Below are 12612 nucleotides of genomic sequence, written 5' to 3'. Positions count from 1 at the left end.
CGAGGGGCATGAAAGGGAAGCAGTGGTTGGGAAGGGAGTAAGACAGGGTTGTAGCCTCTCCCCGACGTTGTTCAATCTGTATATTGAGCAAGCAGTAAAGGAAACAAAAGAAAAATTCGGAGTAGGTATTAAAATCCAGGGAGAAGAAATAAAAACTTTGAGGTTTGCCAGTGACATTGTAATTCTGTCAGAGACAGCAAAGGGCTTGGAAGAGCAGTTGAACGGAATGGACAGTGTCTTGAAAGGAGGATATAAGATGAACATCAACAAAAGCAAAACGAGGATAATCGAATGTAGTCGAATTAAGTCGGGTGATGCTGAGGGAATTAGATTAGGAAATGAGACACTTAAAGTAGTAAAGGAGTTTTGCTATTTGGGGAGCAAAATAACTGATGATGGTCGAAGTAGAGAGGATATAAAATATAGACTGACAATGGCAAGGAAAGCGTTTCTGAAGTAGAGAAATTTGTTAACATCGAGTATAGATTTAAGTGTCAGGAAGTCGTTTCTGAAAGTATTTGTATGAAGTGTAGCCATGTATGGAAGTGAAACATGGAAGATAAATAGTTTGGACAGGAAGAGAATAGAAGCTTTCGAAATGTGATGCTACAGAAGAATGCTGAAGATTAATTGGGTAGATCACATAACTAATGAGGAGGTATTGAATAGAATTGGGGAGAAGAGGAGTTTGTGGCACAATTTGATGAGAAGAAGGGACCGGTTGGTAGGACATGTGTTGAGGCACCAAGGGATCACCAATTTAGCATTCGAGGGCAGCGTGGAGGGTAAAAATTGTAGAGGGAGACCAAGAGATGAATACACTAAGCAGATTCAGAAGGATGTAGGTTGCAGTAGGTACTGGGAGATGAAGGAGCTTGCACAGGATAGATTAGCATGGAGAGCTGCATCAAACCAGTCTCAGGACTGAAGACCACAACAACAACATTTACAACATCGCTACTAGACTGGCCCCTATAAGCGTAGACAAGCACAGATCCAACCCGACTGTCGACTGTCCTGGCAGCCCCCTCTCAAGCTAAAAGTGCCTGACTATTTATACTGCTTTTCCCCTCGCTTCTGATGTAGTGTCAGAGAGAGACAAAAACCATGGCAGGGGTAAATTCCCATAGGTCAGCCACTTACACATTGCCACTCCTGGCTCTGGCCTAATGCCTCGCCTCATACATCGCAATAACTTAAAGCAATGCTGCAGTTCCCTGCCTCGCTGTACCTCCACACCAGACAAATCGTACGTGCAAGACGCCACTGCCGCTTCGCGCCATGTTCACTCTGCCTGACCTACTGGATGCATACTATTACCATGCACTGCCAGCGGCCTCAGACTTCATCGCCCAACCACGCCTTTACTGAATTTTAACAAAACTCCCCCTTTCTACGACCAAGACTCATACTAGTGCAGCAAATGTAATGAAAATATGTATCCCAGTTACTGTGCTGACTATTTACAAATGTCTTAAAATTTTATGCTGTCAGTACAAAGATAGTGCAAAGTTTACAGATAAGAATCAGGTGACACAACTGCTTCAAGAGGTCCAACATAAAATTTGTACCCTTATCTGTAATTATAGTTTCAGGAATGCCAGATGTTAATACCCAGTTATTAACCATTGCATATGCGTCTACACCTGCTCACTGGTCCGGAATCCCTATTATTGCTATGAAATGGGAAAAGTGGTCTGTTGTTGTTAGAAGGTACATATTTCCAGCTGCTGTCTTGTTAAATGGTCCAAAAATAACCAAACATAGCGTTTCAAAGCATTTTGTCACGTTTGTCAACATTTGTATTGGCATACACCGGTGACTAAGGTCTGCTCTTTGCACATATGGTACACAGCCATTTACCTAATGTTCAGTGGTTTACTTTTGGATTCTCCACCAGAACTCTTCAGCTACATGTCTATCTGTTGTCCTACATCCCCATGCCAGCTAGTGATCAGATCCCTTTTAGAATACTTCGTTTCTGAACAGTGTGGGAAACACAACAAATCGTCCACACTTCATATTTCTGCACAACATTCCGTTGTGTGTCACTATCTGTTGCTCTGATCTAAAAGCATGAGTCTATGTAAGCTGCTTGTGTCTTTTACCTCTCTGACAAGTTTTGCGTAGTGCTTGCAGAGCTCCAATTTTTCAGTTTAGTGTGTCTGCGTTAGTGCACGACTTTCCAGGTTCATGAACCATTTCTTAAACAAACTCGGTGTCCACCTTGTTACTATCCTTCAAGGGCCTTTCAGTTCCAATAGCCACTTAAGGGAATCACGATCAGTAACTACCTTAAAGGTTTGTCCCTATAAATAGCAGCAAAAGTAGGTAATATATTAAATAACAGCTTGAATTTCTTTTTCTGTTGTTGAATAATTGTGTTCCGCCTTATCAGTTGTCTTGGTGCATAAGCCACTCGATGTTACCCATTATCCACGATTTGGCTCAAAGCACAACTAACTGCCATATTGCTCTCATCACAGAACAGGATGAACTCTTGTTTGAAGGCAGGAAATACCAACACTGGACTCGACATCAAAGCATGTTTGAATTTCTCAAATGCAGCCTGGCCCTTGGCTGACCGCTCGATTTCATTTTTTTTTTTTTAATAGACAATTCAAGGGCTCGGTAATTTGTGCAAAATTCCTCTCAAACATTCCTACAATAATACAAAGGGCCTAAATATGACTCTAAATGCTTCGTAGTCTGTGGTGGTACAAAAGCACAAACCACTGATATCATCCATGGGACAGTTACTATTCCTTCCTAGCTATTTACAAGTCCCAGCCAGTTTACTTCAGTTTGATGGCAATTATCAGCACAGTGTTAAGCATACTGCTTGTAGTCAATTAAGAAAGTCTTCCAAACATGTCACATGTTATACCATATCCTTTGCAAAATCCAGTTATGTTATCAAGATATACCATGTATCCTTTAGGTTCCAGGCCCAAAAGCACTGCATCCAAGAGTCTCTGAAATGTAGCTAGTGTGTTTTTCAGTCCAAATGACATCTTTCGGTACTGGAAATGTCCCCATGATGTGGGAAAACCAGTCTTCAGCTGCTCATATGGAACTACTTCGGCTGGTGGTGGCCATTAATCAAATTCATGGTCGAGAAGTATTTACACTGACCCAGATTGTTGAGTGTCTCTGTAATGTTAAGGATTGGATAGCACTGGTGAAAATGTATGCACTTAAGAAGCCATTCACAGAGCCTATGTCATGGATACACAAGTCTCTTCTTACCTAACAGGTCCATACTAACAACTGGTATGTGTACATCTGGGTCTACTAAGAATATGCGTTCCTCATTATTCACTGCAACATGCAAGCAACAATCCATCTTTACATATGTCCTTTTAGAGCATCGTTCGACCTCCAATAGTTCAGGGCCCCTGGTTGCATTTAAAACACGCTTCGTTCTAGTGTGCCTATTTTGCTTTCCACCTCAGTAGTCACACACTTAATCCCCCCCCCCCCCCCCCCCTGAACACATTCAGAGCACTGTAGCTGGCAGCATTCCTTCTTCATGTGAACCACTCATCCACATCTGCAGAATTTGACCTCAGATCAGAAGATGGTTCAAATGGCTCTGAGCGCTATGGGACTTAACATCTGAGGTTATCAGTCCCCTGGAACTTAGAACAACTTAAACCTAACTAACCTAAGGACATCACACACATCCATGCCTGAGGAAGGATTCGAACCTGCAATCGTAGAAGTCGCGCCGTTCCGGACTGAAGCGCCTAGAACCGCTCGGCCACCGCTGCCGGCTCAGAGCAGAAGACATCACGATCCCTCCATTTTTGACTTTCAGTATCTATTTGCTCTACCTTTGCCGCGATTCTGATAACTGAGGACAAATCACTAAGGTTTTCTATCCTCACCCATCATGAGATATCCGCTGAAGTACAACTTATGAGTACAGTTAAGGCCCTATCCCACGTGAGGTCTACACTGCTGGCCATTAAAATTGCTTCACCACGAAGATGACGTGCTACAGACGCGAAATTTAACCGACAGGAAGAAGATGCTGTCATATGCAAATGATTAGCTTTTCAGAGCATTCACACAAGGTTGGCGCCGGTGGCGACACCTACAACGTGCTGACATGAGGAAAGTTTCCAACCGATTTCTCATACACAAACAGCAGTTGATCGGCGGTGAAACGTTGTTGTGATGTCTCGTGTAAGGAGAAGAAATGCATACCATCACGTTTCCGACTTTGATTAAGGTCGGACTGCAGCCTATCGTGATTGTGATTTATCGTATCGCGACATTGCTGCTCACGTTGGTCGAGATCCAATGACTATTAGCAGAATACGAAATCGGTGGGTTCAGGAGGGTAATACGGAACGCCGTGCTGGATCCGAACAGCCTCGTATCACTAGCAGTCGAGATGACAGGCATCTTATCCGCATGGCTGTAATGGATCGTGCAGCCACATCTCGACCCCTGAGTCAACAGATCGGATCGTTTGCAAGACAACAACCATCTGCACGAACAGTTCGACGACGTTTGCAGCAGCATGGACTATCAGCTCGGAGACCATGGCCGTGGATACCCTTGATGTTGCATCACAGACAGGAGCGCCTGCGATGGTGTACTCAGCGACGAACCTGGGTGCACGAATGGCAAAACGTTATTTTTTCGGATGAATCCAGGTTCTGTTTACAGCATCATGATGATCGCATCCGTGTTTGGCGACATGGCGGTGAACGAACATTGGAAGCGTGTATTCGTCATCGCCATACTGGCGTATCTCTTGGCGTAATGGTATGGGGTGCCATTGGTTACACGTCTCGGTCACCTCTTGTTCGCATTGACGGCACTTTGAACAGTGGACGTTACATTTCAGATGTGTTACGACCCGTGGCTATACCCTTCATTCGATCCTTGCGAAGCACTACATTTCCGCACGGTAATGCACGACCGCATGTTACAGGTCCCGTACGGGAATTTCTGGGTACAGAAAATGTTCGACTGCTGCCCTGGCCAGCACATTCTCCAGATCTCTCACCAATTGAAAACGTCTGGTCAATGGTGGCCGAGCAACTGGCTCGTCACAATACGCCAGTCGCTACTCTTGATGAACTGTGGTATCGTGTTGAAGCTGCGTGGGCAGCTGTTCCTGTACACGCCATCCAAGCTCTGTTTGACTCAATTCCCAGGCGTATCAAGGCCGTTATTACAGCCAGAGGTGGTTGTACTGGCTACTGATTTCTCAGGATCTATGCACCCAAATTGCGTGAAAATGTAATCACATGTCAATTCTAGTATAATATATTTGTTCAATGAATACCCGTTTATCATCTGCATTTCTTCTTGGTGTAGCAATTTTAATGGCCAGTAGTGTATATCTTTCTCTGTAGTGTGCATCAGCTTATAAGTCTCTAAGTTTCATTTAAGAATTTTGCCAGAGTATGCCTCTAATGACTCACTGTGTTTCTGTCTTAATTCTGTGAGCTTTACCCTGAAAAATCTACACTATTTTGATTGTGATAGCGTTGGATAGGTTCTTCAGCTAGCGGGCAAAATGTGTATGTTTTACTAAGGATTTCATGGTTTATGAGATACGTTTTAGGGTGAACCGTTAACCATAATTTTGGCATAGACATTCATGTGACACTGGATCAATTCCCCAACCATGCTGCTTCCTTCACATCATCCACAAAGGCTGATACATCCTCAGATGATTTCCCAGAAAAGATGTAGTAAGGAGACTAGATGCCATAGGATCAATGAATGGGACTGATAAGTTTACTACAGTCTTGGTATCCTCCCCCTTATGATTGCATCAACCCAGTCACAGCCCATAATGCTTCTAGTTCTCTCTGTAGTTTTCGCTAGCCTGGCTATGTTCCGTTTTATCCTGGAGCAACATGGCTACATGACGTTTCAAAATTTCAGTCGTTTCACTCAGAATTTCTGTATTCATTTATCGTCTGCTTCGACTAATAATAAAGTCCCAGAGAGAACCTATTATACTGACACACTGTCAACAAGCGGAAAAAACTGTATTAATCATTACTACGGATCACAGTCCAGTAGGACTCCTTGCACTGCCATGTTTCATGGCTAAAACTTCTACACGTTACTTGCACTGCTCTAGCAAATGGTAATTCATGCCCTCATAAATTACAATACCGGCACCTATTTGGACATAGGTACTCTTCTGGGCAGTTACCCCTCAAGTGTGAAACGTCTGCATGTTCTGGCCTATACAATGCCACTTTCAAGTTCATATGCAGATCCTTCCAACTCAACATGGCCACAAAATAGTGGAAAACAGGAAACAGGCCAACAAAAATTGGCCACTCACCACACTGCATAAAGAAAGGAGTAAATGGCTGCTGATGCATAGTTGTGGCACCTCGATGGCGACAGTACTGATGTCTACGTTCCTGGTGCCCAATTTGCAGGAGACTACCAGAAGTGGCCTCCTACTTGACTGTAGGATAGACAAGCGGAGGTGTGCGGGTGGGGTTCTGTGTAGTACTGGGGAGCAAATGAAACATCATTCAGTTAACAGATATTTGATTCTGAGAGTTGTAACATTATTCTGTCTTTTCTCTCTGCTGCCTAGTACCAGCCATGCTGAGCCCACGTTTGGATGAGGGTACAGAGTAGCACATCAGCACCCAATGAAAAATCTGCAGGCTCAGGCCTGGGGATTGTCTGGGGCCAGTGTCATGGATCTGCCATAGAAGGGTCCAGCAGCCGGCGTGTTGCTACAGCCCAGTGTGACTGTGGACACCTCTCAGAGCTACAGCACTCTCGTTGAGTGAAGCTGAACTTAGGCTCATCTCCAGAAATCTGCATGCCTTATTGCCGGTTGTCAATAGAGCGTGTAGGCAGAAGACCCAACAGTGACGCCAAGGTTAGCCTGAGAGGTGGTCCCAGCATAGAGCCACTAAGGCTGTACCTGTAGTGCCCATGAGTGATTGCACAGGCATCTGTTCCCACATTGAACAGCTCACCGATGGGCAGATCGGTTCTTTTTTCATCTTCACTGAGCCACCATTGTCACCGACAGAAGTGCAGCTCACAGAGTTAATATCCCCACCTCAACCAGACAGCTGTGGACTCTTAACAGTGGACTCCAATGCTGCTGCAGCTGTAGACACTTTGTGGAATTTATCCGGGCATCCTGCAACTAGTAGAGCTGACCTTTCATAAGCACCAGTGAGGTAGATGGAGTGGTCTTGCTCTTAGAGCGAGTGGGAGGAAGGTGAGGTTTTTATAACAGTGGATGGTGTGATTTCCCATATGACCGAATAAATGTGCCCCCATTTTCTGGCCTGTCAGCACTCTTCACTGGCCTGATGTTTAACTTCAGGGCTTCAGAGTGTCATACATCCTATGTTTCCAGCCAGCAAGGTATTATTATATCATCCCTATGTGAAGTTACTACATGTAGCCTAGTTAAAGAAGAGCGTTGTGTCTACTCTGTGCTGTTATCCTGATGTTCTGTCTCACACTATGAGACATTTTCTCCCTGTCGGTTTGTACTTCAGTTCTTGTGAGTGTTAAGATTGGTTATGCCACCACTGTGTACCCAGCAGGCATTTTCCACTTAGCGTTGCCCCAACCGCTTCTAACGAAATTTTATTCTTACACTTTATTACTATTCTGCTGTGCAACAATACTGATGTATCATGAGAAATTTAGACTAATATTGACCATGGTGAACTTGGAAAAATGGACTGACTGTTTGAGTTACTTGAATAAGACGACGTATTTGGATTTCTTTAATTCAAATATTCTTACCAGTAAAATTTAACAGTATTCCTGGCCAAGCCTGCACACATAAATAACTTGACACATAGCACCAATACTGTTTGAATACGTCTTTAGCTTAAGTCTTAATTCGGGACGGTCGCTGGTTCGAATCCTGCCTCTGGCATGGATGTGTGTGATGTCCTTAGGTTAGTAAGTTTTATGTAGTTCTAAGTTCTAGGGGACTGATGACCTCAGCTGTTAAGTCCCATAGCCCTCAGAGCCATTTGAACCATTTTTAAGTCTTAGTTAATCTTTTCACTAACTTCCCCAAACATCTACACTCTCAGACGTGGTGTTGGGCCTAATGCACTACTTTGGTTACGCTGGAGCCGTTATGTTTTTGCTATATGTGCTACTGATCATGTTATTTCTGTAATAGTTAATTTTGATTGTCAACAACACCCATACACCTGTTAATTGGACTTGTAACAAATAGTGACTACTATATACTGATGACCACAGCAGTTAAGTCCCATAGTGCTCAGAGCCATTTGAACCATTTTTTGAACCGTCACTCCTGTTGTCGAGTAATATAGTGGGCGACAGTCATTTTGGTATCTTACTGCTGCCATGGGAGTCTCCAGGCACATCTTTGGCCTGGAATCTCATTGACGAGTAGAACTGTCTTCATTGATAAGTCTAATGACCAGCAAAGATGTATCTGGATACATCCCTGACAGTGATGAGATACCAAGCTGACTGTCACAAGCCAAACGGCCTCACAACCAGGACTGATGGTCTGGAGTGCCGAAGCATGCACGAACAAACCATTTCCTGTGATGTTCCGACACGTCATGAAACATGTTTGTTGTTGCGCTGCATGTTGTGGCTGATGTGGACACACCTTTATAGACATTTTGCCAGTCTGTCTACTGGCAAACTTTTCTATCTGTCATTATAATATTTAATATAATATTCATTACAACTAATAATTGCCATATTTTGACCTGCACGACTTTAAACTTGCTAAAAAAAAATCATGTCTCTGGGGGAGGGATTTGCACTCCCTGCGACCTCTGCAAACTTTTCTATCTGTCATTATAATATTTAATATAACATTCATTACAACTAATAATTGCCATATTTTGACCTGCACGACTTTAAACTTGCTAAAAAAATTCATGTCTCTGGAGGAGGTGTTGGCACTCCCTGCGACCCCCCCTCCCCCGCCCCCTGTCTATGCCCCAGACTTCTGCCACTGACAATAAGTAGTCGTCTGCAATGTCACACTCAGCTATACTTACAGTCTCGTGTTTGAAGGAATGCATCCTCACATGGCTGCACCAAGCAAAAATTATGCTCTTGTGATTTCCTGTTTGCACTGAGTGTCTCATGGGTGGAAGTTTATTGAATTGCTGCAGGCTGGTTTTATTTTAAATTATCCAGTTACATACACAATGCAGTGTTTAAATAATTTTACTTGTTTTCACATTTATTGTCACTAATGGCAATACTATGACAAGCTTCTGATTTCACATAAAATGGTGTGCACAAGCAGGCACTTTCAACTTCATATTAATCAGTATGACACTGGCAAATTGTCTATAGCGCTCTTTCTGAGTAGAGTTCTGACCTTGGTTTCAGTTTACACAGCTAGCTGGTAGACCAGACACAAATCTACAGACGTCCATGGTGTTGCCAGAACGACAGCACTGGAATGAATGTTACCCACAGACTAACTCAAAAGAGTTTATCAAGTTCTACATGGTGTTAACACCAGGGACTGACACAGTTTTTTTTTTAATTTTTTTTTTTTTTGTATGTTAACTTACTCAGAACTGAAGAGTTTTGGTTGGAAGAGGTATATATAAACTGGTGCAACAATTGTTTAAGATTTCGAGAGTTAAATTATAATTTCTAAGACAGCTGAGTGAAACATTGGCAATATAGATGAGCTATTGGCTCCAGAAATGATTTGTTTTACATGTAGGGTTGTTAATTGAAGAGTTATAAAAAGTTCTCAGTGATATATAGATAGCACACTGTACGCTTCCTGTTTATGAGAAAACTTAATATAGTTTTAATTATGTTAATTTAGTCACTTTTTTAATTAAATGCTTCATTGAATAATTAATAAAGGTATCTGGTTCACAAAAATGAGGGCAACAAAATTACAAAGTGAAATTGTAGACCATACTTGGCATATTGACTCAAATCGGCAAATGTAATTTTGGAAAGGTGCTAATTTTAATTACAGATGGATTCTAAGTTAATTAGTATTTGGAAAACTGAAATAGATTACCAGGAAGACTGCAGTGATCACTTTCTAATGAGAGGCGCCAATATTATCACATCTTCTGATCAGCCCATGAAAATATCTCCATTGTGTAGGTACTGTAGTAGAATTTTCAATTATAATATATTCTTCATTAAAGTGATTTATAGCAAAATTAAGTATAGAGGGTGTATCAAAAAGAAACATCCGATCTGGCATGTCTATATTACTGAAACTAATAAACATACGAGGAGTGATTGGAAAGTTTTAAAGTTTTAAGAATGGGCTTGTAATGGTACAATGGTGGTACTTACATGCAACTGTGATGCATCTCCTCCAAAATAGTTCCCTTATTACTGAACACACCGACTCCAACTGTGTTTCCACTTTTGGAAAAAGTGTGTTAAGGACGCTCTTTGTATTTGCCTGGATGTCTTCAATAGAGTTAAATTGCTTCCCTTTCAGCGAAAATTTCAGTTTTGGAAACAGGGCCCAAATCAGAGGAATATGGCGGTTGTGGAAGCACAGGAATTTTGAATTTTATCAAAAATTCAACGATGGAGAAGTCACAACAATGAGCCGGAGCATTGTCATGTTGTACTGCCCAATTCCTGTCTTTCTACAATGCAGACCTTTTATTCTGCGCCTTTTCGTGCAAACGCTCAAGAACAATTTGTAGTATTCCTAGCCAATTGTCTGTCCTCCAGGGGTAAATTCATAATGCACAATACCGGTAGAATCGAAAAAAATCATCAACGTTGTCTTTACCTTCGACAGACTTTCCCTGTTTAACAAATCTGGGTCATTTTTAGTTCGGGTAACCAGTTCTTGGCTCACTTCAAGTCGGTACTGTCTCTGGTCACTTAACAACACTTTTGCAATGAATTTTGTGGACACTCGTTTTATGTTCAGATCTTTAGTTAAAATTGACTGAACTTCATAGAAACTTGAATCAAGTTCATCAGCCATATCACTAATTGTAAGTCTACGATCAGGGAGCACTAAGTCGGGAACTTTCACAACATTTTTATTCATTTTCGAGGTGGAAGGACGGCCGGACTGTGGTTCATCTTCAAATGATTCGTGGCCATTTTTAAGTCTGTTGAACCAGACATTAACATTTGAATGCCTCATAAAATTCTCGGAAAGCTGTTTTTAATAGTTCGTAAGTCTTAGAAACTGGTTTCCCGGTTTTAAAACAAAATTTTATACAAACTCGTTGCTTCGTTTTTACGTCCATTTTCATGCAGACAGAAACCGGCAACAAGTCCTAACTGACCCGCATTCAAACAGCTGCCTCAATGAACTGAATGAAAGAAACGCAGTTTCCTGTCAGAGGGCATTCAAGGACAAGGAAATAGCTCACCCTCCGTGTAAGCAGTAGCGGATTCATTCTTAAGAATTTCCAGTCACATCTCATATATAATGAACTTTGTTTTTTGATGAACGGGAAACTCAAAAAGCTTTTTTCATCCATTTTTATAGTGTTCAATATGCTCCCACTGTGATGCAAGTCATATGCCAATGTAGTATTCAAATTGTTCCCACACTGCAGCGAATATGTCTTGAGTTACAACTTCCATAGCTGCTATTATGCAATGTCTCAGTACATTCATGGTTGTTGGTAACACAGGCACATAAACAGATTCATTTATAAACCGCCACAAGAAATAATTACATACAGTCAGGTCTGGTGACCTTGGAGGTCAGTAATGTAAGGCTGAATCATTTGGTCCAATACCACCAATTCATCGTTCAGTAATCTTTTGATTAAAGAATTTCCCCATTTGCAGATGCGAATATGGCAGCGCCCCATCCTGTTGGTAAATGAAATTGTTTGAATTACCTCCAACTGTGGTAAGAGAAAGTTCTCAAACAAATCAAGATATGTGCTTCCTGTAACAGTGTTCCCGGCAAAGAAAAATGGACCATATGCCTTCTTCTGTGAAACTGCACAAAACACATTACATTTTGGAGAGTCCCTCTCAAGTTTTACAGCTTAATTTGGTTGTTCCATAACCGATATTCTGACATTTTGACAGTTCACCTTTCCATTTAAACGGAATGTTGCCTTGTCACTAAACACTAAGTGTGGAAGGAAACTGTCATCATCTATCTAGCCAAGAACGAAATTAGGGAACTCCACACATTGTTGTTCGCCACCTTCATGAAGAGCTTGCAGTAGCTGAATTTTGTATGGTTTCATATGTAAACGCTGATGCAACACACGCCACATGGACATTGGGGGCATGTTGAGCTGTTGAGCTGCCCAGTGAATGGATTTCTGAAGACGCCTTGTGAAACTATGGCAGATGCATTCAATGTCTGTGTCACACTCTTGGGGACAGCCCGGCAATATGCCTTTATGCAAACAACCTGTTTCTCGGAATTGTTCATGCCATTGTCTAATGCATTCTGCTCTAGGAGTATCCACACCATACCTGGTACGAAAGTCACACTGAACAGTTATTAATGACCCGTACTGTGCAGAATGTAGAACACAAAACAACTTCTGTTGTTCCTACTCTATTTTAACTCCCTCATTGTTCACACACATATCTCAAATAACATCATAGTTATGATTTTTTAAAAATTAGATGATTCTTTTTGAC

At 42.0% G+C, this 12612-nt stretch overlaps 1 protein-coding gene across 1 annotated transcript in view; it reads right to left on the bottom strand.

Moving 5' to 3' along the window:
• Nucleotides 1-10969, bottom strand: part of LOC124556391 (inhibin beta chain-like) — a 110408-nt gene extending 99439 nt beyond the window's left edge. Inside the window, exon 1 of the mRNA XM_047130354.1 lies at nt 10769-10969. Coding sequence (XP_046986310.1) covers nt 10769-10969 — 201 coding nt within the window. The remainder of the gene's footprint in view (nt 1-10768) is intronic.
• Nucleotides 10970-12612: the final 1643 nt, after the last annotated feature.

Source organism: Schistocerca americana, chromosome X, assembly GCF_021461395.2.
Source record: "Schistocerca americana isolate TAMUIC-IGC-003095 chromosome X, iqSchAmer2.1, whole genome shotgun sequence".
NCBI classification, from domain to species: Eukaryota; Metazoa; Arthropoda; class Insecta; order Orthoptera; family Acrididae; genus Schistocerca; species Schistocerca americana.
This window is presented reverse-complemented; position numbering and strand designations above follow the sequence as displayed.